This window comes from Eucyclogobius newberryi, unplaced genomic scaffold, assembly GCF_026437365.1.
Source record: "Eucyclogobius newberryi isolate DKJ021-1_F unplaced genomic scaffold, fEucNew1.0.hap1 SCAF_18, whole genome shotgun sequence".
Classification (NCBI taxonomy): Eukaryota; Metazoa; Chordata; class Actinopteri; order Gobiiformes; family Gobiidae; genus Eucyclogobius; species Eucyclogobius newberryi.
In genome coordinates this window covers 15,127,096-15,152,743 of record NW_027315812.1, presented here as the reverse complement: position 1 = coordinate 15,152,743, position 25,648 = coordinate 15,127,096, and the positions used below count along the sequence as shown (strand labels likewise).

The following is a 25,648-nucleotide window of genomic DNA, read 5'->3' as shown; positions in this document are numbered from 1 at the left end:
TGCATGTACTGACAGAAGATTGGCTGTCCTAAATTAAAAGGACACTAGCTGATCGCTGACAACTGGAAATCACTGAATCTTGCTTTATATTTGATTAATTGCACAGCCCTAGTTTGAGAGCTGATATAGAACATTTGGTATTGCATTCGGCTTAGTGTAGACGCAAATGAACTTGCCAGTAATTTCACCTCTCATCCTTCCATCCTTCTTTAAGACAAAAAGCACCAGATGACATCTAGTGAAGGGCTCTGAGATGACTAAAGCAGCGGCATATTTGTCTAATTTGCACTGAGACATGCACATCAAAGCACAAATCAAGACCCAGGCTCATTCAGTGTTTTTTTTTATCTATTTCTTTTTTTCCCAAGCTTCCTCTTTCCTCTCCCTTGTCACATTCCTCTTTCAGTGTTTCTCTCTGTTATTTTGGCAGCGTTATTAGGACATGATAAAAGCAGACAAGATGTCATGACACGGGACCCCCTGTTAGCATTAGGAGGTGGGAGAGAGCGCGAATGGGGGGAAAGAGGGAGAAAAGATGAAAGAGATTTGTCTGGAAATGATTGCTCACAAGGCATTGAATCTAGGCTTTAATCTCACACACTGTGCTCAAATTTCCTATTAGGGAGATGAAGAAAAGGGAGAGTGCGAGATGGCTCTTTTCACATAGGTGGGAAGGTGAAGCTCTCCATGTCTTTTAGGCTTCAGGCCAGACAAAGCATGCATTTCCTGGCTTTCAGCAAATGTGCAGTATCGTCCTTTTATACAATTATTATAAGTATAAGTATAAGTAAACATGAGAACAACTATTGCTATCGAGCTGTTGGAGGGACACAACATACGACAAGCCACTGACAGCGGCTATGGCTGCAAAGCTTCCTCCGGTTACTGACGATTAGCCTTGGCTATAGGTAATCAATAGCTACAATCAATTCCATAGCTCCATTGATGGATGAGGTAAGGGCAACAGTAAGAAAGGAGAACATACACGCTTCCAAAGGCACAAACTGGTCTATACTGTCTACTTATGTCGGCCATTTCCTTGTATATTTTGAGTGTGCACAGAGGCCGCCTCAGTGTCCATCTGTGGGCTGTATCATCATGGCAGAGATTAGCGGCTGCTTGGAGCCAGCCAGAGTATTGCCTGGTTACGGCAGCTCAAGCCCCAGCACTCCCTCCTCCCATCACTGGATTGTTTGTCTTAATGCTGTGTGACATGCCCCATTGTTTTGTCCATCTGTGGTTAAGAGTCAATGGACAGAGGGTCTATGAAGGGATCTGGCCAGGAGAAGAAAAGAGGTAAGAGGCAGGGGAATAAATGGTGAATCAGGGTGAAGGTGGGGGCGGGAATAACTGCAGCAAAAACAAATGAACAGGATGGACATGAAAAATGAGAGGTGAGAAAATATGGATTTTGAGAGGTCACGAACAGACAAAGAGGGTGAACCCGGCAGTGGCCCTGAGATTTAAATCAGCTGGAGAGTCCATAGACTGCCACTTCCTTTATGGGTTCTTCATATTTCCACAGGCTCTGAGCACCATATGGAGTCGCCTTAAGCTCTTTGTGATATCACAGTGACGCCGGGCCGCTCTTCAAAGGGTTAAGTCATATTTAGTATGCGTCCTCAGAGCCTCGGGCTTTGTATTGTAAATAAGTCTAATGTGGCATTGGTCAGGTATGCTAATTCAGATAATCAGCGCAATTTCTGCAAATTATAACTGTCAGTGTGGTGGGCACAGAACCTTGGCGGAAAACATAAGGGAACAATTTAGGCTGGGTAATACCCCTCCACCAAAGAACTGCTCAAGTCAAAGAAAAACAATCAGCCGGAGCCCATAGCGCCCGACACACCATTTCAAAAATAGTTTATGGTGAACGAAGCTCAGTCAGCCTGCTGCCCTCTCTGTGTGCACGCAGACCGCAAAGTAATTATAATTTGCTTGGATGGAATTATTCAAAAAATGACCACATCTTTTACTCCCTCAGCTGTACAGAATATGGTTTGGGGAAATTTGGACTAAATTGCTACTTGCTGAAAATATAATAATATACATATATAAATGTGTCTTATTTTGACTTGAAAAATGATTTAAAATGCAGCACATTGTCTCCAACTAATTACACAGCAATAAACTTCACCCAAATCCTATATCGTATCATAATCCACGCAGCGCTCCTCAGGATACTTCTCCAGAGCAGAGGGTTTTACTGATGTGGACCCATTTCTACTTTTTATTAAGCAGCAAATGGATTCCATCTGACTCCATACTGTGAACCTCACCTCTGTGTCCTGCTGCACTGTGAATGAGAGCAAAAGGTCACAAATAATTCTCCAACTGCAGGTAATAATGTGTATGTAAAGAATCAATATGGAGTATAATTGGCTTATTAAAGACAGGCCAAAGCATTTGTATCTAGAAACCAGAGGTGCCAGAGCTATATGGGAAACAGTGACAGGAATAATGAGCTTCTCACACCTCTTGCTTTCTGAGACCAATGGTAAAACGGTCACTACACGGTCTATTCTCCAGCAGTCAGCAAGAGCTCGCCCTCCTCTGGTCATCCATGAATGTTTATGTAAGAGCCGCAAATTACTGAGACTCACTAAGAATAGTCTGTCTGACCATCTTTAAAAAGACAAAAAAAAAAAGTTTGGCATGGTAAAACCGCTACATCACAAAAAGTGAAGAAGTGCGAGGAGGGTTGAAACATCAGTACTTAGACTTTTGAGAGTTTTTGGTCGACACTGGAAACAAGAGATGCCATTGCACTTGGATCCAAAACAAGACACACTCAGCTCCATCATAATGTGCCTGAACCAAGCTCACGCATCAATATCCCTGCGCAGTACATACGCGGATAATAAGTGTCCATTAAGCCGAGGTTCTAGCCTACAGCTGCTATGTAAATGGTTAGCACTACTGCACTAATTTGAACCAAAAATGTCCTCAAGCTTTATCACTCAGAGAAACAAAAGACGCACACTTATATATAGAGCGGGACTCATGTACAGCGGGATAAAAGTGTTGTTGGTCTATGGAAGTCAGAAGAGGTCTTTTGTTTAAAAACAGGGACTCAGACAAAGACGTGCCCCCCCACCACCCCACCCCGTCCTCTCTAATGCACGGGCAGGGGGGGGGGGCAGTGGGTGCTGGGGTGCTGGAGCGATGCATGACAAGCCCTCGCTCTTAGAAATAATTACCTCCATAAGATCCCATCTCGTTTTTTCTTTAGCAAGGGCGGAGAGGGGAGACAAAAATGACACAAAGTGAAGTATGCAGAAAAGGCCCAGTGTTTCTGCCTGATGTGGCTTATGAGGATCTTTACACATGATAGAGCACAGGACTAATGGGAAGAGATACACTCACAAACCCTTAATGCCCCATGCAAATGCTCCAATGCTTCACAGAGAAACAGTCAGGGACAAAATCACTGGAACAACTGCACTTCACGCGCTGCTAACGTCTCGGGAAAAGGCAGCTAAACAAATGATTTGAAAAAAACAAGATGGTAAACTCATGACTCGCAATCCGTCACAATTCTTGACCTCAAATTTAACTAAACAGTTCCATTCAGGGTTTAATTTTGTTTAACAAGGAGGCAACACACACACGCGCGCAAAAAAAGAAAAATCAAATTTCTTAATAACTTTTGGACGACCCTCACAGGGAAATGGCCTCTCAGCGCTCCATGTTGAGAGGCAATTCATTTATGCTTGTTTCACTGATGCAAACTGGCATTTCTTTTTAATAAACTCAATTTTCTTTAACAGTGGCAATTGTGCACATGGCGAGACAATTTATCGTGGTGTGGGCACAGTGGGTTGTTTGTCTGTGAAGGACACGACTCTCAAAAAGAACCAGGGCCAAAGCAGCAGTCAGTGCCCGAGTACAGTCCAATGTTGCCTGCGACTAGTGTTTGCCCAGTGTAAATGATGAAACGACTGGACTGTGTGTACACTCAAAATGTTCCTAAATAAACGCACAAACACATTGACATGCAAACAATGAAGCCGGCACAAATTTGCACTCGTTCTTTGTTCAAAACACCTATACCCTTGTGGTGCGTCTCTGCTGCACTGTATCCTTAATTAGGCCATAAAGTCAGCATCAAAATTGTTTAATGAAAGCCATTCACATGTACATAAAGTCCAGAGCATTAGAACTCTTATTCCCAAATGGGCCTATAATTATCTGGCTCAGTGCCAGGTCGCAGGCTTTAAGGGAAAGATACCGGTCAGCACTTAAATTAATCTTTTTCATACCAGTCTCTAATGAACAGAAAGTGCTCGAGTCAGGAGTTGTAGCCCAAGAAAACTAACAGCATGCATACACACACACACACACACACATACACACACACACACACACACGCACACGCAGTACTGCCCTTACCTAACTGCAAATGCTGCCTGCTATACAGACTTTAACACCATTGAAAACATTATCATCTCTCAGTGCGCAAAGCAATATAGAATCTCCTTTACCTTACATAACCCATTGAGAAAACGATTTGTTAAGCTAAAAAACAATGCATTTAACCTCAGAGGAAATATTTAGCACTGATCGTGGATTCGTGCTTAACATCATTCAGTGCCTGGACCTGTCAAATACTGAACAAGGAAACGTAGCATGTACTAGTGAAAGGATACTGTTGTTCCCTAAAAATTATATAGGCTGGGCAAATAGAGGGCATCTAAACTTGTGGCTTTGAACAGTGAGCTTTGCCAGTGTCCATTTAAGCTTAACTCTCACTTCCTCGTGGAAATTCACCATGTGCCATCAAAGCCAAGATATAAAACTAAGACCTGGACAACAAATACTGTGTAATTTTATGAGTGGAACGTTTAAAATGGGCAAACGGGGGCCAATTGCTTCTGACAAGTTTAAAATCTGGGTACGGCTCTCAAATGCAGAAAGTGTAGTGCAAAAAAAAAACTATATTCTGGATTTTTAAAAATGGATAGGTGGAAAGTGGAGGAAGGACAAAAAAGGAGAGAGAGAGAAAAGGAGAGAGAGTTTGCGATACAAATAGCACCATAACTCGAAGGAGGGGGCCTGTTAAATTGGTAAAGTAGTGATTTATCTAAGCATGCTTTTCTGTTTCCCGAATTTGAGCGAAACTTTGATCCCCGCGTAATTAAAACCAAACGTACACCGCTAACCTTCTCTGTTTCAGCTTTGGGAGCTGCTCCTTTCTTTAGCTGTGGGTTCACATATGTTTCTAAGCGCTGGCCTCCATCTGTGCTGGGAGTGCATGTACAGTATAAACAGGACAGTTTGGCTGGTGCAGATTCATACTACACCTCGGGAGAGAGAGAGAAAGAGAGAAGAAGAAGAGGAGAGGGATGTATGGGCTAATGCGATGCTGGAATGCTATTTCAAAAGTGGATCCCCCTTCTCCCCGCTGCCGCCCCGCCCGCTCCTTCAGGTCAAGCAAAGCAAAAACAAGTTAAGCGCTCATTTTCTCCCGGCCGCATTAACATAGGGATGACTAAATAATGGACCCCGACTCTCCGTCTTCTGGTTTGAATTACAGTGTGCGGCCCCCTCTGCTTACACCCTGCAACCCCTCACCAACCATCCAACCCCCACTCATACACACAAAAACGATTAATCTTTTTTTTTGTCTCTGAATGTTTTACAGTTCTGTTACACTTATTAGCTGCTGGCAGGGCCGAGACTCTTAAATGAAAGCCAAATTGCTTTGGTCATGAGAAAGGAAATGAAAGCTCACTCCAGGGAGACACTGTGTAGCCTTAGTGTGTGTGTGTGTGTGTGTGTGTGTGTGCGTCTGTGTGTGTGTGTGTGTGCGTGTGTGCGTCTGTCTGTGTGTGCGTCTGTCTGTGTGTGTGTGTGTGTGTGTGCGCATGGCTATAGACCTTTTCACACAGATACTCCCAAGGTGAAATTTCATAAACTACCAGCCTGCCTGGGATGTCCCTGTTTTCGGGACAGTGTGTGTGTTTGTGGACGAGCGGAGGCATAATAGGAACAGTATGCTCATTTTGGAGAGATTAGGACGAATGCACAGGGCTGTATCAAGGGAGTTGATCTGGAGCTGAAGGCCAGGGTAAAGGGAGGGGGCATGAGGTTTGACAAAACAAAACAGAAATTGTGACAAAAGGGTGGTAAGTGAAGAATCCTGGCCATTAGTAATGTTAAAAAGGAGTATATAATGGAGTGTATAACCTATAGCAAGTCAATATAGCTGCACTAGAAATAGGGGGGAATTATATGACGATATGAAGGTAATAAAAGGTATCACATCACTATTTAAAACGCAAAATATATGTATGTGAAAAAGCAAAACTTGAACAATATCCAGAGAGAAACTCCAGCATGAACTGAAAGCCACAACACGGCGTCACACGATCACAGGTGAACGGCTCACTGACCTTGGCTGGACTCTTTGACGTGGAAGAGGTCCTGCAGGCTGAGCTCCTCTTCCCCGCTCAGGCCCTGCTGGTGGAGCTGGAGCTTCCTCAGGCCCTCACTCTGCTGGTGGCGGGCCGAGCGAGCGTGCTGCACCAGGTTCAGCCGGGCCTTGGTGGAGTAGTCACACAGCGTGCAGTGGTAGAGACACGACTCAGGGCTGTAGGCGCCGTCCTGCTTCTGCAAGTACTGTGGGGGAAGCAGGACGGGTAGATTAACACTCCAGATCGAACCATTATTATTTTTTATTGTCATTGTATGTGCGGTTTATGTCTGTCAGTTGACTTTAACTGACAGTAAAGGAGAGAAGGAACTGAGGAGACAAAATACTACTTGTGATATCAACAACAGGTTTTATTCAAATAAAACTTAAAACAAATATTCATACTGTTTTCTGTCTCTTCATGAGAAAATGTTTAATAGTTTAAATTAAAGACAATAAACTCGATTTTCTAAACATGATTTTTCAATATATTACCCACTTCTTACAGTAATGATAAATAAGCAGAAAGAAATGCACCCTGCTCCTATTAGTAAGATTCTTGCTGCTGCCACAACTACTACTACTACAGTAACTAATACTACTTCTACTACAACTACTCCTGCTGCTGTTTCTGGTGCTCAACTGTTGATGACACTACAACCGATGCACAAACTACTACTTCTATTTCATCGACATATTTGTTACTGTTCAATGCCCACTGTGTGTACATCCACTTGAATATCCCTTATAATATTAAAAAATATATGGTTACGTTTTTTGTAAAAAGATCAGCAAGCCTAAGCCCCAGCGTTACACTTTCTCAAATTAACTAGATAGGTTTAAGGTGACACTGAGATCAAACCGTAACAAAAGTCAGAGAAAGAAGCTTAGACCTAGAATCCCGTTTTTGTCTTTAAGCACGCATTGTCCGGCTCTCCCCATTGTTCCGCAGCTGCAGGGGTTTTCTCATTCAACGTGCGCTGTCAGTTGCAAGCCCCCTTAATTTCCAGTTGCCTCTTTAATGGCATCGCAGCCATGCAAAGCTACCCCCTACCTCTCTCTGAGCCTCCCCTCAGCATATAGGCCTGTGGACACATGCAGACGCACACAAACCCCCCCCGTTCCCCCCTCCGTCCCACCTTGCCCCTATCCTCCCATACACCCAGTCAAGCCAAGCATATCAAGTGTGCCTCTGTTGTTGCTGCCGGGCTAATGAACAATGCACAAAAACAAAAGAGCAGGCCAGCCTTTTATTATCTGATCCTGCGTAGAGGGAGCCAGGGAGAAGTGGAGGCAGAGTAAGAGAAGCAGCAATAGACGGAGCAGAGGTGGCTTATGAAGGTTAGCGTAAGATTTACTCAGGGACCCATGTGTGAAACAGGTGTGCGTGAAGTCGTATACATTTTCGTCGCGCCGTCTCTCAAGGTAGAACGCATCATTCCGAGAGGGTATAGAAGTTAGCTGGGTCATATTTTCAAGGGATAAATGCGTGCCTGTGTTTTGGGAGGAAGGATGCGGTGAGGTGGGGGCACGGTTAGCTAACTGCAGGTGTGTGAGTTCAACCCTCCTCCTGCCCTCCCTCCTTTGACCAACAGGGATTAGCAACATAGCTACAGCCGCTAACACATCTTTTCTCCCTCTGTCTCTGCCCTTCTTTTTTCCCCCTTTTGTAGGAAATCTTACGAGCTTTTTCTCACGAGACGGTGGGACGTCCCTTCGCAGTCAGAGGCCCTTTCAGAAGTCTTAAGTTTTAATTAAGTCGGAGTTGTCAGAAGAAAGCTCCCCAAGTCCAGAGCTCAGGGCCATTAATTACACCTATCTTTGTTTCTCTGTGAAAGGAGGCCTCCCTCACTCCCTTTCTTTGCCTCTTTTCTCTTCCTCTTTCCCTCCCTCGCTCCCTCCCCCCTGGAAACCACACACATGCACGTGCACATGCAAACATATTCGGAGAAAGGTGTCTAGCACTGTCTTCTCATTAAAATCGTCACATTTTCTTTGTTGTTCATTTGTCATTAACCCATTGTGGCCTTTCATAAATGCAAAACACTAGGAGCACATAAAAGGCCCACTGTTCTTTCTCCTCATTCTCATTAACCTTGTCAATCACTCCACTCGAGAAAAGCTGTATTTTTCACTGCTTTGAGCTATTTGTTCTGCTTCAATTCGATCATGTCTGGAATCCACTCTGCAATCATTTCAACAACATTCTTCCAGATATGAGCGCTAATTTCACTAGACAAATTATATCTGAGCAATGTAAGGCAGACTTTCATTTAGTGCAGACAAATGCATACAAAAAACCTATGGTCGAGCACAAACATTGTGCTATAGTGTGTTATAATTGTGATTTGACGCTTTCAGACAAATGCTTTCATGTCCCCAACGAGCAAAGAGGAGGCCTGGACAAGAATCTTTTCATTTGCTAACTTCAACTTTTGGGAAATGTTCTTGCTTGAGAGTTATGATATAGTCGGGGTTGAGCCCGGCAGCCAGATAGGTTCAGGCCTAATATTAATTCTGTCCCCATCAGCACATTCCAGAGGGTTTGTTTAAGACCTAAACTAGAGGCGGTCGGTCTCTCTCTGGGCTCGGCAGGCCTCAAATGCAGGCGGTCTGCTGATCACAGGCCAGAGCATCCATGATTTATGAACTTTTAAAGAAGCACTTTGACTCCTGCCAGGCGCGGGTTGTGTAATGCATATTCGAACACACAAACACACTGTTGGTGGGTCGGCAGAGCATCCATGTGAGAATACTAACACATATACACGTACTAACTACAGTGCTGCTGTATTTTATAAGCATGTGTAATAACAATCAGCATGTGTTATAACAGGCGGCATATGCTTTAACAAGCAGCATGTGTGTAGCGCCTGGCAAAGCAGCCTGTCCCTGTCAATATGGCTCCTCTCCAGAGTGCCCCGTGGTTAATTGTTAGGGATTAGTGTTTGGCAAACAACCAAATAAGCTAACAGTCCCAGTGGGCCAATCAGACTGAGTCTAACAACACTTCCAGCCCTGACCTGAACACGGCCCGAGTGTCTCAGAGGAAGTGGAGGTGTGCTCTCATACACAGCATGTAAACGACAGTACTGGGGACTTCCTGTTTACCTGTCAGCAATCGACTCCTGAGCCAAGAGGAGGAGAGTGTGACAGGTGAGGGAGGCACTAATGCCGTGTGTGTGTGTGTGACTGAGGCGGAGGATGACAAGAGGACTGCATTCATTATGCAGAATGAGATGTTTACAAAACACCTTTCTCCCTCTCACACAGACACAGAGCACACCTCCTGTGGCTGGGAGTGCGCAGAGCGCAGTGCCGCTGTCTCACATTCATTTGTTCTATGTGCGATGACAAAACTGCCTCATTAACTGAATTTTTAATAAAGCAATCCAAAAGACGTTTCTCTACTTCTTTTATCTGGGGATGCAGTTTGTGTACACCGCGTGACAGAGAGTGTGTGGGATAATTCCAATGTTTTCTGTTTCTTCGTGCTTCACATGTGTGTGAGCTGCCACTGTTTACGCATCAGTAATTTAATGGCACATTTTTGTATTCCACCTCATAAAAGTCTCTCTGTGTCTGTGTGTAATTTCCATTTCGTTTTGTCTTTACGCGTGTACAATGTTTTAAGACAAAAATATTCAGAATATGATGCAAAGCAGCAGGGCCATGTTTTTCTCTATAAACCAAATGACAAATTAGGGTGCTCAGTACAAACATGAGTCTTTCCTGTCATTAAGCGAAAAACCAGGCAGTTAATGAACACACTGTGAAAATAAGAAACCTGCACTACAACAGCTATGTCTTAATAACCGGTGTGTGTAAGCGTGTGTGTACTTGTTTTATATGTACAGAGCAGTATATCGGCTCTGTCTCTGGATGTTGAGACAGACTGGGAAAGGCACACTGATGGTACACCTTCTTTTAGGAATGTCACCAGCTTCCGGTGCTCTCCCCTGGGCCCCCTGAGGGCCATTGGAGACAAAAACAGTCCCACTCTGCCCAGAAAACAACAAAAGCATGTTTTGTTCCTTGAAAGTATTTTAAATACATACCAGCTCTGCCTGGAAGGCTGCCAAGTGTAGAATTCCATCAGTTCTACTACCTCCCTAACACATGTTAGTGCTAACCGCTGCTCAGCCCCGAGACATAGATGTAACGCAAGATCAGTGCCACTGGAAGAGCTGCAGACTGCAGGCTCTCAGACAGGCCCAGGTCTGTGCCACCTTCTGTATAAACAGAGCTAATATAGTGTAGAGTGAGACAAATTCGCTGCTGCACACACAAACAAATATGCAAATAGCCTTCACACAGAAAAAGTGCTGAATGCACATTACTTATGCACAGAGCACATCTCTGCTCCCAGCCGCACACAGCCCCACACACTCGCACAAGGCCACTGCATGTGATCTGAAGATGCTGCAGAGACAAAACAATCCACAAAGCTCCTTGCCTCGGCTCAACCCAGCCACTTCTACCTCTGCTCATTTCTCTCACTGCTATTTTCAGACTAAGAAAGTTCCTGGAGAGAAGCTGCTCCTTTGGGCCCCGGCGCGGTGTGATCACAGCTCAGGATGCACAGTCTGTGGACCAGTGTGCTTTAGGTTACCCAAAAACAACAAGCATCTATCACATACGGTCTGCCAAGCCAAATAAACTTAAGTATTACAATGAGTCTGTTACAAGAGTTCTGCTAAACTTGCCTCTCCTTCTCCTCTTTTCCATTTCTCTGTATATTTCTATGCCTTTTTAGCAGCACAAAGAAACTAGGAAGCCATATAGTGTAGCTCTAAACCCAGTAAATAGCGTATCCAGTTTTGTGATGCCCTCACAGCTTGCACACACACTTGTGGGAATGACGTAAGTGTGTCTGACACCTGGGTCAAAAGGTCAATCTGAAGTTCACAGCTTCCTGACCCCTGACCTCTCACTATCACTGCTGCTTTTCACTGCCTTCTCTCTCTCTCTCTCGCTCTCTCTCTCTCTCTCTCTCTCACACACACACACACACACACACACACACAAAAACACCTGATTCATTATGTAGACAAAATATGCCTTATTGATCGCATACTTCCTCTTCAATAAATGTATAGACTAATAAAGCTACAGTTTGGAGCATGCGCTAATGTAATCTCAAAGACAGAGGCAGCAGAGTAGAGCTCAGCCCTTGATGCATGAGTGTTAGCGCACCTCTGCACTGGATAAAATGGATCAGTATTTACATTAGCATTAGATTTAGACAGAACAACTGAGCCACTTACTCCCTATTAGCTCCTCTGACCTTAGCCCATTAGGGTCTAAAAGCCCCTGCCTGTCTCCATTTGGCCGCCAGGTGAGACTGACCAGAACAAGCCATTTCCCTAAACTATCTCTAGCTCTGGGATTATCTTTTCCATCAACCCACAATCAAACAGACTGAGGAGATTGTAATCATTTAAATGCTAACATGCTCAAGGGAACATCTTTTTTGTGTTGTACAAGAAGGGATGATGCAGAAAAACTAACACGCTTTTGGGTAGGGTTCAAGCATGTTTCCTAGCCTGTAAAAAGGCGTTTGGGAAATCAAGGCAAAGCTTAATTGACAGGATCTGTGAAAGACATAGAGAAAAACATAAATAAGGGTTTGAAAAATCTGGAGCTTCCAACCATCGAGTTGAACCATCAAAGAGGTTTGTACAACGCTGATGTTGTTATCTTTAACTTAAACCGAACGGGAAGCAGAGGGAAAATAATTTTTGGTACAGCGGTTTGTACCAAGTTTGTTTTTCTGCACTGTTAGTAATGAAGACTCCAAGGGGAAAAAAAAAAGTCCATTAATGATAGTTAGACAGAAGCAGTGGTAGAGGCGTGCAGTGGGAGAAATATAGAGCATATAAGAGATAAATAACATAGATTCACAGAAACAGTGACAGCCACAACAAAAGAGGCAGACAGAGTTGCAGAATGAGAATTGGAAGAATCTGGATGGGTTCAAATCACTAATTACACATTCCTGCGCCTGTGAAGGGGAGTATTGTTTTGTAGTTAGCCCCAACCCGGTCGCATGGTTTCACTTAGCACTAAACAAAAGGTACAGGGAACAAAACACAAGCTTAATGCCAGGCCTTGCTAATGACAGAGAAATGGGAGAAATTATCCCTGGGGTGGATCCTCGTGAGAAAATGGCTGCTGATTACTGGACAAAGAAAGTTCATTTTCAAAGAGTGACAAAATGGAAGACACTCTTTAGCTAGTTTCAGCGGACAAAACATATCCATATTTATTAACCTCTTCAACAGAAAGTGTTGCATGTAAGTACATCTAGTTTAAACAGGTATATTAGTGTGAAATGGAAACTGTACTGTCTGACAAGGCTTTACAAACATGTCTAAATCCAGGAGAGAGGTTAGGAAACATGTAGTTTGTGTTGTATGAAGTGCGATCACACATTGTTTCGTTACTTGGGCAAAAGATGTAACTTAATACCCACACAATGGCAAGCACCACTCGAGCGGAGCCGTTTTGCATATTTCCTTAGGAAATCAAATGACTCGGAGTTGACCTACAAGATGGCATACTTGATCCCTCAGTACAGTTTGGCACTCTTTTCCTGTCTGCTCCGCCTGGTTTTATCAAGGGCAAACATTTAAATAGGGGAGAGCGAGTCTCCCAGAACACAAAGATAACAGTTATTGCAACATTTTCACGCAATTTCTACACAACATTTTTCCACTGCTGGTTACCTTGAAATAGGCAAATACAGATTTTTACAGCGCAAGCGGATTTCTGTGTGGACTTTAGCATTGTTGTAGGGAAAATAGCATAGAAGTTGACAAGAACACTTTCAACACAAACTAACACACTTTATTTACGCATTTTAGACACACATTTTTAGTTATTTAGTTAAACATGCAACAACAACGTTCAGCTAAACAGCTACATACAGATACATTTTCAGAACATCACCTTGGGAGTAATCTGGGCCCTGTATGAGATAAAGTAAGTATAATATGCTTAATATAGATATGAATAATGAGAGGTATTTGTCACATTTAGCGTTAGCATGAACAGGGGTGGTGGGTGACTTGATAGTGGTGATCAGGCTGCCGTGTTTGCCCAGGCCTCAGAGTATAGGGCTAAAGAAGGATATTGTTTTCCTCTGAAAAAGCCTCAGCCACAGTCCGCATACCAGCGTCCACTCAACATACCAATGGGCTCTTTGAAGATTACTCAAATGTTTGCCTTTGTTACCCCCACCGCCCCGACCACTCGTCCTAATCTACACTCCGGACGCAAAAGAGAAGGAAAAAAATTGTCAAAAACAGTAGGACCCCGTTACCACCCTCAGTTTTGGATTGCAGTTTAGTCTGGTCACAATCATCGAGCTTTTATGAACAATAAACTAATGCAGGATCTACAATAACATTAAAAACGAATATGTTTGAAAGCGAGACTGAAATGTGTTTTAATGTACAAAATATGAATATACATTTGAAACAAAGAGATGGAGGAGACACTGGCACTGACTCGCAATGACACCAATACTGCCCACTCGAAATATAAAACACAAATATATTCAGTGTTTGTACAGTATATTTACCTTTTTACAAGCATAATTTACATGTGCTAATTTAACTAAACGTGCAGAAAACTCAAGATCCCCCACCCCTCTGCAGGCTGGTATTAATCCCAAACAAGTAAGTGGGCTTTCTATCAGGTCTATTTCAAAGCATTAGGGATTACCTCGCACAAACTAAGCTGCTTGAACTCACAGGAGGTCAGTCGTATATTGTGCCGTTGCCAGGGTGGAAAGGCCACTGATATAGAGAAAGACAGGTTGGGTTCTTCTTCTTCCTCTGGCCCACACCAAAACATCCCATATTCCCTCCCTTCTAGCGTATAATCGAATATCTCCCCCTACTTATCTATTCACTGAGCATCTAATGGTTAAAATCAATTACAACTGGAATGCTGAAATGCCGAATACTAGGCCACATGCTGATAATGACAGAGAGGAGTGTGCAGTGGGGAGACTTGGGACCTCTCCAAGAGCGGCACAATTACCTCCAGTCGATTGATTATTGATCCAGAGGGGGCGTCGAGAAGTATTCCAGTTCAACTTTGTCCCTATCAATATCCTGATAGCTCTATGAGACAGGAAAGTGGCTATGTGCTATCTAAATACCATTCTGGTGCCATAAGAGGAGCCATTTTCTGCCAATTAAAATGTTTGCCACACCACTTTTTCCCCTTTTTAACTTGGCATGAATTTGTACATCAGGTGATGGCGACTTTTAAGTTAATAGACTAAATATCAGATGTTGCAATCTTGTGACCTGTTTGAAGCTGATCAAATCAAGCCATCAAAAGAGAGTCGAGCAAGGTTCAGGTCACACGCTTGAATTATTACCTTGTTTTTTTCCTTCTTGCATATTTGCGGGCAGATGAAACCAGGAGGAATATGTTTTGAGAAAGTTCAAAATGGTTGGTAAAAATGAACACAATGACCAAAAGGGGGAAGATCCAGTCGAAAAAAGCCAAAGTCTGCGAGCTTCTTTGTCCGAATGTCCCCTGGTGGTAGAGAAGACACTAACTATTGTACCAGGTTTGCCCCCTCCTCCTTTCTGCTATCTTTCCTATACCTGTCAGTCCTGATCTGCTTTACACTCCCGTGCACATAGACAAATGGCTCGGCCTCAGTACGGACAATCCCAAGCAGACCATAACCCAAGAGGGAAGAGGAGGGTCACACCGAGGAGTACCACATTAAAATAAGGATTTTTAAACTTTTCTAGACAATGTAAATACAATTAACAGTAGAGAAGGACAAAACCAGAAATGTCAAAATGATAACTTCCCATATCAGTAAAAAAAAAATGTGTTAAAACATGTCTTTAAACATATTGGGGTTTAATACACTTATTTTTAATTATCATTTTTAATTAAAATCAACATTCACAATATTATCTCAATGTTGATATATTGCCCACCTCTTGATACAAGGAGACAACTTCAAACTAAATACAAAGTGTAAAATAGAAGCTCCTACACAAAGTCAATAGAAGTGCTATATAGGTACCGTAGGTTTTGTAACTACAAAGAAATGGGGGGGATGCTAATATAAAAAATATACGTGACCAAAGCTGGAGACAGAACATACACACTAATTGTCCACTGACCATCTGCTTAAGGCTTTAGGAGAGTGGGAGAAAGTCTTATTAATATCTGGGGATTATTGGACGAAGGGGGAGGATAAGGAAGTCTGCCTATTGAAAACCTCTTTCTGACAAACACAAAAAAGCAACAAGCGCACACAAGCACACACCTGCTTTTATGCTTTAATTAGCCACCACCCTCCACCGCCCACTTCGTCACCCACGGCCTTCTGAAAGATTTCCATTGTAATCTGTACGCAGGTGAAAGACGAAACCATTTGAATAATCTACTAACCGGCGTCTCTCTGCCTCTATGCCACAGCGAGCAGCAAAGGGGAGGTAGGGAGCGGTGGAAGTGAATACAGGAAGACAGACAGACAGACAGGCAGCAAGCTTTTTGGCAAAAAACACGGCTGTATCCACTGCTCTTCTCCGCTGTACCGACGTTGGGAGACCGCATCAGCCCGACTCCAAGACAGAACATGAAAATCTATATATCACAGTCAAGTAGCATCTAGTGTGAAGTGTCTGAACATTCTGTTTGAAGAGAGGAGCAACTATTTAAGACAGCGTGCGAGTGTGAGACAAGGACTTGCTGATCAAGAGTGTCTCGAACAAGAGGACATGGGCCAAAGTGGAAAATGGCAACTTCATAAACCTCACTGCCATAGTCTTCAAGTGCTATTGTATGTAAAACTGCACCACTAAATCTATGTATGTCTTTCTTTTAAATGCATACGTTTAAGTGAGTGTGTATCATAAGTGGCGCCATGCATTTGAAATAGATTCAGACTCTTTTCTATTCTGGGACTATCTCAATGGCTTTTTATGCAAATCTTTGGGAGTCAATCTCCTGTCCATTTCCCCATCACACAAGTCCAAATGACAGTCCAATAATTTGGGCTGCATATATATAGGCCATTTGGTTTTCAAATGAGAGTGGGCAGGGTTGACCCTTGCTAATAGCCACCACACGGCGGTAGACTTAATATTGCAGATGCATAAGCACTGCCATCTATGTCTGAGAGATGAAGGAGAATATAATGTAAAGGAGAAATGCAGCATGGGTGATGGGGAAATGGAAAAAATACAAAAATGAAGGACAATCTAGTCCTTTCCTTCCCGCTCCCCCTCACCCCCAGATTTAATTCACCCCACCTCTCGTCTCTCTGCCACTGCACTGCCAGTAGGATCATGGGTAATGAGATGGCCTATCTGCTGCTCCCCAGGGGAGGGACAGAGGAGAAAAAAATGAATAAAAAAGATGGACAGACTGACGTTACAACAGACACTTCCATGTTTTTTCTAATTCTGAATTTCAATTATTTTATCCATAAATTGCAGACAAGCTCGGCCATAAACAGACGTAGACAAATGAGTATAATTAATGAATCACTTGAATTTATAGTACTTAAGAATGTCCAGAACACAATTCATTAAAAATTAAACATAATTCATTTCTATGTAATAATCATAGCATAGTTTATTTGTTTTCTTCTTTAATTTGGTCAGGACAGTGCACGTTAATAACCATACATGATATGCTGTACATGCTGTAAACACGCTGGATTGTAGCTATGGGCTCATTTACATCTGTTGTCCCACATTCACGGTCACTACACACTCTCATTCATACACCAGTTGTGTGTAAAAGTTCCAAAAATGTTGACAACAAAAACGAATGTTCATTGGACCTTGGACATCTATCCTGGCATGAATAATGATGGAAAGCTTCATGGACATTTTAAGATTTATTGAAGAATCCAGGTGCTGAGGTTTGAGACAGTGTGTGGTCCAGCCAGGCCTTATGGACCATGGACATTCCCAACTCCTAATGACCCAAGGGAAGATCTGTACCTCACTGTGCTGTAGACGCACACAAAAACATACATACTCACTACTGTGTGAACCCCAACCGTAGCCCTGCCGCCCACACTGAGCGCTACTGACAGATTTACTCCTCTTTCTACATCCATTAGAGCTATGTTTGTTATTAAAATTGTAATGAATCCATACATCACTATAGTCAGAGCTAAGTCAAACACTGTTCAGGCCAGAAATGGTCATGCCATGCAACAACACCATTTAATACCCACAATACTCCACAAGCTCCTGGCATATTCAAACCTTTCACATTTGGCATTCAGACTAGAGTACATGTGGGGGATAATTCTAAAGCTAAAATGTATGACCAAAAAAGTGCTAAAAACATCAGGGAATGTTTTTCTTTCTGAAATTCTGTAATTAACATCAACTACCAATTCCTGAGGAAATGCAACTTTAATTTCATGTCCAGAAAGCAGCTTGGCAGTGGCTGTCTTTTTCCTTGTAAGGTTGGACTTCCTGTGCCACCTGCTGTGCCCTGGTCACCAGATGATTGGATGCCCATGTGCTCTTAATGTCATTTCCCTTGTGGTGAATTAAAGCCTGGAAAAAAGCTCTCAAACTTCCCACTCCCTTCAGAAGTACTCTATTGCTGCTACAAAGCACCCATAAAATTCCCTGAATATGCTTTTTGTTTATATCTTCAAATGATTTTTCATGCCATAAAGATATTCTGTGTTTCCAAACCATATGGTAAAGTCGTCAACACTTGGATCTTTTATGCACCCGGCCAAGCTACCTTCATTCCCATGTGCGTTTCACCTTTGCCAATACATAAAAGGAGAGGTGTTTTTCTGGTCAAATAAAGAAGTTCTTTCCCTGCCCTCCCTGTGCTGCCTATGGCTGCTTTGCTCTTCCACCATATGTCCAAGGATAAAAATGTTGGATTTCTGCCAGAAGCATTAAAAAACGTCATCTGTGGAACACATTTGTTAAACACTGTGGGTTAGTGGTTGGTACAGAAGAACAAGGGACTGTGGGGGCACCGAGGGGCCACTGGGACGAGCCATATGAGCCACAGCCAACACTGTGCATATGAAATCCTAACTGGTGTAGATAAATAAAAGCAAATGTGTGGTGTGTGAATGCATAAAACAAAAATGTACAATCATTCTTAGACTCTCTCTGTTGGCCTTTTCTTCTTGCTCTGATTTGTTTTACTTTAAATATACCATCACAAACATTTGCCACTGCCAAACACAGCTACCAGTAAAAATCCTCATTAATGTAATGCACTTGATCCTGGCCTCTAGGTCAAGGCTTGGGAAATATCTCTTTAACTATTTAACCCAGGAGATTCCCAAAAACAACATCACTGATGAAGAGAAAATAACAGATTTCAAAAGAAACAATTAAGAAGAACTTAAAGTGTAAACGGTTTAATTAATAGATATAATCCTTTAACAGGACCAAGAGAAACCGTTTTATGAAGTTAGAGACTGCATATATGCTTAGCCTATCCTCCATGGTGCAATAAAACATTAGACACCAATTCAATATATAGTGAAAATGAAGCACTCATAAACAAAGTACACCTGAAAGGAACACACTGTGTACAGCTTTTGTGTTCTGTGTAATAAAAACATAGTTTTACCTTGTAAAGGCGAATGGCAGCCTCGTGCCTCTGGTTGGTGGCGTGAAGTCGCAGTTTATCCACACTGTTGCTGTAGTAGTCACAGGCGTTGCACTTGAGGTGCACAGGGTTGCCAATGGCCACACACTTTAATCTCCATTGGTTGGCCTTGCCTCCTTCCTTGATGTGGGCCACCAGCTGGTGCTTCTGCATGTGCTTGTCAGTCTTACAGTGCAGTTGGAAGTTGGCCTTTAGCTGGGTGTTGTAACTGCAGAGCTTGCACTGGTAGACATCGCCCACCACACAGCGCCACTCCTCCTCGGGAAGAGAGCGCTCCGCGTTGACATGGGCGTTCAGGGCCTCCAGGCTGTCCGAGGAGTAACAGTTGCACACGGCACACTGGTAGAGGCGCAGGGAGGGGTCACTGATGGGGGGCGACAGGGATGACAGGGAGGGGTCTGAGGTGGACATGCCCCCCATTCCTCCAGCCGTAACCAGGGACAGGTCATCTGCCATCAGCTGACCACTGGCAATGCGGAGCTCCGCCGACAAGTCGCTGTTCACTACAGAGGAAAAAATAGGAACTCTATTAGGCTGCAAAGAGGCAGGGAGACGCTTGTAGAAAAGGCACACAAAAACATTGAAGTACAAGAATAAAACAAAGCACTTGAAAATAAAGGCGCTGTATGCACGGTAGAATCAAGGAAAGTAAGGAATAAAAAAGCTCTTTTTACTAAATGAAATTAGGTGTGGAAGAGAAGTCCTTGGTGCAGGCCTCTCTCATACAAAAGGATTTGATAAAATAAAGCCCCCACTGGCGCGCCTTACAAAGTCTCGTCTATAAAAAAACCTAATAGGATTGAATCAGGATCAATTACAATCATCCTTTCAACCTGCTAACTCGCTCATCAGGTAGCTTTAATTACTACTCTCTGTGATGGCGGGACAGCGATTTTAGAGTATTTCTCTCACACACACACATATCTCAGGGGCTGATCAATGCATTACACAGGCTTCCTTTCATCTACCCGCCCACCCTCAGAGAAAAAAAGATCTTTCATTCATATCAATGTAATTAACTGTCTCATTTGATCCTGTTATTGTCTATCTAAGCATGGTACGAAAGCTCATCAAGTCTTTTCTCAGATTGAACAATTCCCCAATTAGCTGATGAGATTTGCAGAGCAGCAGTGTCTTACATGTGTTATAATTTACAGGATAAAATATTGGAAAACATTCAACCATTTAAAATATGAAATAGTTGTGCTCTATGTATCTTAGCGTGCATACAGCCAGGCTCACGATGGGGAGCAGTGTTCCTGGTGTAATTCACTGAGTACATCTGCTGGCGGGCTGTGACCTCCACAGTACAAGAGGCGGTAGGTGTACATCACTGCAGGGTCATTGTTAAACCTCTCTCCTATGGGACGCTGCTTCCTGCCGCGTGTCAGCGTGCTGTGTATATGTCTGTGTGCATGCTCTCCAGGACCAGGCAAAGTGGGCTGCTGGATGTGTAAGGGGAGGGATTAAGCTGACTTAAGAAAATTACAAATGAAAGATTAAGAATAATTCTCATGTGGCGTCTCATAATCATTTTTTAATCAGTGAGAGGGGTCAGGCAAAGGAGACAATGACAGAGGGACAATCTGAGAGAACAGATAAGAGACGGAAAGACACAAGAGAGGGTAAACCAGGGGAGCAGGGGGAAGGGAGATAGTGTGAAAGTGACAAAGCTAGACAGTAAAACTAGAATACAGAGAAGTATGAAGGAAAACAAGGAATAAATGTGTGATAATATGAGATTTGTGTAAACAATCACAGAATTATTGGGAGTCTCATAAACAGACTTAAAAACATTAGTATCCATTTATTGATCTCTTCAGTTAAGACGTACCCAGGCCAGATCCCAAAGCAGCGGCGGTGGCAGGGTCCAGCTGAAAGGGGTTGATCATCATTGGAGGCTCTGGGCCGGCACTTCCAGCGGGGTTCTCCAATTTGACCCCTGCCAACCCCATATTCTGGGCCAGGTAGTACTGGTACAGCTCTGCCTCAGCTGGGGCCAGGCCCAGGTGAAGGCTGTGCTGGATCTGCTTCATGTTCTGCTGCAGCAGCATCATGTTGTGCATGTGTTTCTCACTGGTCATGTGGATCCGCAGGTTCCGAGCCACGTTGGTCTCATAGTCACAAACCTGCAGCAAACAGGTGATGTTTTATTGCCAATAAAGACTCCTATTTATAACTGGGATACATGTGTAAGGTTCCATTTGAGCAGAACAAAGGGTAGACTTTACTGGTGACATACCTCACATCGCCACGTGGGCTTCTGTTTGGGTTTGGAGGGTGAGGGGGCTCCGCATCCCCCGCCGAGGCTGGCGCTGGGCACAGGGGTGGTGTGGTTGTGGTTGTGGTTGTACTGGACCTCAGTGCCGCCGTTCTGGAGTGTTTGGACATTGTTCAGATGCTTGTCAGACTGCATGTGGATACTAAGGTTGCCTTTGGTGGTAGTAGAGTAGTTGCATACCTAAAAGAGAAAACACCGTCAAACTACCACAAACATATAATACATACTAAAAAACAAGGGATACAGAACTATAATACTACTACTGTATATTTTGGTATTTTAACTACTACTAGTACTATGAATCAAAATAATTAAAAAATTACTAAACAGAGATGGACAGACCTCACAGCGGAAAGGTTTGTATCCACAGGTATAGCTCTCGCCTCTGGCCAAGCGTGGATGGGGTTGTCCTGTCCGGCAGTAGACACAAGAGCCCCCAGACTCGGGGTGTTTCTCCTTCATGTGGGCGTCCAGTGTCTGCTGGTACTTATAATGCCAGTTACATTTGGGACACTTTAGTGTCTTGCAGGAGTTGCGGGAATGCATCATGGTCATATGCCCTCCCAGTGACCGTGAGGATCCCAAGACAGTATCACACTTTGGACACTCCACCCCACTGCCTGGAGAACTTTCCCCCGGCCCAGGGGTACCGGGAGTACCCGGAGTACCAGGGGTACTGGGGTTCCCTGTGTGTTGGTGCAGAGGACCGGGACTCCCATCTTCTCTGCGTAACATGATCATATCGAGGGGCTGGGCAGATGGCGATGACCCATCCCGTCCTGTTAGTGTTTCATTGCTTGAGTCATTACTATTGTCTCGTTCCCTGGCAGCTGCCATAGCAGAAGCCAGGCGGCTCTTGTCGCTTACAGACAGAGAGGAACAGGAGGCAGAAGCAGGACCTTTACTTTCACTGTTAAATGCAAGCACACTGTTGGATAAGGGGGAAATACTTTGGTTTAAAAGAGGAAAATCTTTGCTACTGGTGCTGTCAGCTCGCAGGCCTGTCAATACCATTGTCATGGCCTGCTCCTCATCCTCATCTGCCTCCATTTCTGCTCCACCTCCATTTGAGTAAGAATCTTCATCCAGGTCTGGACTGTCTCCTCCCACTGCTCCAGGCTCTCGCTTGATGGGTGGGTACTGGCTCAGGTCCAGCCCGTTAGGTTGCAAAGTGCATGTGTCCCTAATGTGGCCTTTGCAGTCACTATCAGAGTTCCGGCCTTCCAGGTTGCCACCAGAGGCAGCAGCAGCACTTCCTCCAGGGGTCCTGTGGGCACCAGCCCCTCCCCCGAGGTTTGGGTTGGTCTCAGCCTTTGGCATGTTTTGGGTTCGAGGGGTTTGGTCATTGGAGGAGCTGCTGGCGCTGCCCTTCAGAAAGGCAAAACCTGCTTGAAGGGAGTCTGCACTCTCCCCACTGTGAAAAGCGTTCCACAAGCTGCGGAGCCCCGTGTCCGGCCCTAGGAAGTTGGCAGGTGTGGGAAAATGGGGTAGCACAGAGTTGGGGGATTTTTTTGGTTCCAGAAAGCTTATAAGAGGTTCTTTGTCCTTGCCGATGCCCTGGATGATTGCTGAGACATGTTTGTTGCTCAGCAATTTCTGCTCTTGCTCATTCAGGGACATGCGGTGGTCATGGACAGCATGGGTCACGAAGGAACGGCTATAGCCAAAGGAAAGCTTGCACAGGAAACACATGAGTACAGGCTTTCGCCGCCCATCGGATACGCAGCCCTCAAACTTGGACAAGTCCACATTGTTGGGGACATCTTTGGACACACAGGAGTTTTTGGCTGCACCATCCACCGTTAGATAGTCTTTGTCATTCTTGTGGCGGAGGTCATAGACACGAAAACTGTGCAACACGGGACCAGCGCCCGCCAGCCCTCCAGCTGAGGTATTTGGGAAGGAGGGGTGGTCAGCCGCCAGGGAGTTACTCCCCAGGGATGAGGCGATGTGGAAGGTGTTGATGATCTGGGGATAGAAGGACATGGGTGCAGCGGGCTGCTCCAACCGCTCCCCCCCTTGGCCCAGGCCACTCTGGCCGCTGCTGGCCTGGGCGTTGGGGAAGGTTTGGGGGGACAGTAGGCCCCTGAACGGGAGAGCGCTCTTCAGCGCCCCCTGGTTGCCGCACTGCTCTTTGGTGTCCTCCAGAATGAAAGCAGAGCCATCGGGCTGGTAGATGATCTCGCCACAAAGGTTCTCCACATCACTCTCCTCCTCCATCTCACTGTTCATCTCTGCTCCGGCCCCTGTGCGCTCGTCCTCACTCTCCTCTACCCCTTCCATCTCTTCACCCTCCTCAGAACCCCCAGTGGTAGGCAAGCGGGCATTGGGGCAGTGGTGCTCCATGTATTTTTGTAAACTAGAGAAGGAGCTAGAACATTCGTTGCAGGGGATCTCTTTAGTGGGTGCCACTGGAGACATGGCAGGGGCAGAACAGTCTGAACCCAAAGCTGCTCCTCCTCCGACTCCTGGTAAAGTCCCAGTAACACTCCCTTTGTTACCAGTAGTAAAGCTTTCTCTCCGACTCTGCTCGGACACAAGGTCGGTTGTTGCACTGACAGTGAGGGTTGTAGTGGACCTCAGCGGGCTCACAGCGTGCTCTCCTGCTCCTTTGTCCGGCTCTCCGCAGTTGGTGTGGCTGCTGTCGCTGGTCTCCGGGGCGCTGGCGGAGTGGTCCTCAGCAGCAGTGTCCAGCCTCGGCCCACCATGTTCCTGCTGCCGCGACGACACCATAGGGGGAGAGTCACAAGTTGCCATGACGACCACTACATAAGGATCTCATCTCATCCAGCCTAATAGGGACCTAGACAGAGAGAAGACAGACAAAAATTAAAAGTTAATAAGTAGTCATCCAAGAACAAGAGAAGTGTGAAGCAAAGCATCAAGTCTGGGTGTCTGATAGCACTTAATTGAGGTACTATTTGTTCTTATGTTAAGTCTTGTTAGGAAAAAGTCAAAACCTGGATAAAAAGATAAGAAAAACTTTCCTATTTCCTTTCAAGAGCTTCTTCAAAAACAAAAGGTGCTATTTAAATGAACAATATGGAGCCTTAATAAAACCCATAGCCTACTTCGTTTGCAGAGTGCATGCCAGCGCCTTTTTACTTGATACAGTACCAGCGCCTTTCAGATCCTTGCGTGTAAATGAGCTGACATTAAAAGCGAGCTTTAAAGAGCCATGTTAACCTTTAACCCAATCCACCTGCTGCTTAATACTCCCTCCCGTTTTTCTACACTCCCTCCGCCTCACAACAAAGCTACAAAGCAATTAGAGGATTAATCCGCAACAATCCTGGGCTAAACAAAGCCAGTAGGAGGGACAGTAAAACCGTGAGGAATGAAATCAAACATGTGGCCAAGGATGTTTGTGGTGCGCGCTGGAGTGAGTGTGCACGCGCTATAATCAGTTCTAATCTGACATATCCCCAGATGATTCCATGGAGAATAGCAATAGATTAAAGGAGCAAAATGATGTTTTTGCTCCCTGTGTCTCATTTTGTTTCTGTCTTTCTGTTGCCAAGATTAAAAATAATTCACAGGATAATGAATTTTACCAGTGCTTATCAGATAAGCATAATGAGACAAAACAGAAGGTGAATGTGGAATAGGAACATCCTCTGCAATGCACCTCTAAAATATTCAGACCTGCCATACATAACCACTTTCACCATCTATTAAAGGCATGGTGGGTCTAAATGTAGCCAGGGTTTGTAAATTTAAGTGATGTCTTTTATAGCCTAGCAGCAAAAACAGCCCTTGGACCGGCTGTTCCTCTAATCAAACATATAAAACACTTTTATTTGTTTATTCTTATAAGTGTACCCAGACTGGAGTAAATGGTGATTGAGAGCAAAGCCTTTCAGAAGCTGTGGGTTTGGCGGCTAATGTGACACATACGGCGGGATTTAGTACTTGTCAGTGCTGTCATTTCGCTGCTTATTTCATTGGGGAGCAACCTCTTTGAATTGTAGCTTGGACATAAAACACAGCGCTTTATGAATTATGCATCTCCTAACACTTTAAGAGTGGAATTATGTCTCATGCAGAAGCCAGTGTGTTAAGCAATTGGCACAAATATGTTAGCCCAGATGCTAGCAGGTTAGCAGACGTTTATATGTGGGCTGTGTTCCAACAATAACTTAATGTCACCCAGTTCATTATATCGTTATATCTGGCAAGATTTAAGCCTTCCCAGTTCAGCCCAATCACTCTCTCTGCGTAACCATAACAGTACTACATAAGCAATATTTGAAAAGACAATATTTGATGTCTTGTTTTAGATAAGTTGTAGGCCC

At 44.3% G+C, this 25,648-nt stretch overlaps 1 protein-coding gene across 4 annotated transcripts in view; it reads right to left on the bottom strand.

The window, feature by feature from the left end:
* zfhx4 (zinc finger homeobox 4) overlaps window positions 1-25,648 on the bottom strand; it is a 71,583-nt gene that overhangs the window by 28,453 nt on the left and 17,482 nt on the right. For all 4 annotated transcript variants that reach the window (XM_072450633.1, XM_072450632.1, XM_072450636.1 and 1 more), the window contains exons 2-6: window positions 21,696-24,156; window positions 21,315-21,533; window positions 20,907-21,201; window positions 19,034-19,575; window positions 6,407-6,621 (exon numbers count right to left, since the gene is read on the bottom strand). In XM_072450633.1, coding sequence (XP_072306734.1) covers window positions 6,407-6,621; window positions 19,034-19,575; window positions 20,907-21,201; window positions 21,315-21,533; window positions 21,696-24,110 — 3,686 coding nt within the window. In that variant the 5' untranslated portion in view covers window positions 24,111-24,156. The remainder of the gene's footprint in view (window positions 1-6,406; window positions 6,622-19,033; window positions 19,576-20,906; window positions 21,202-21,314; window positions 21,534-21,695; window positions 24,157-25,648) is intronic.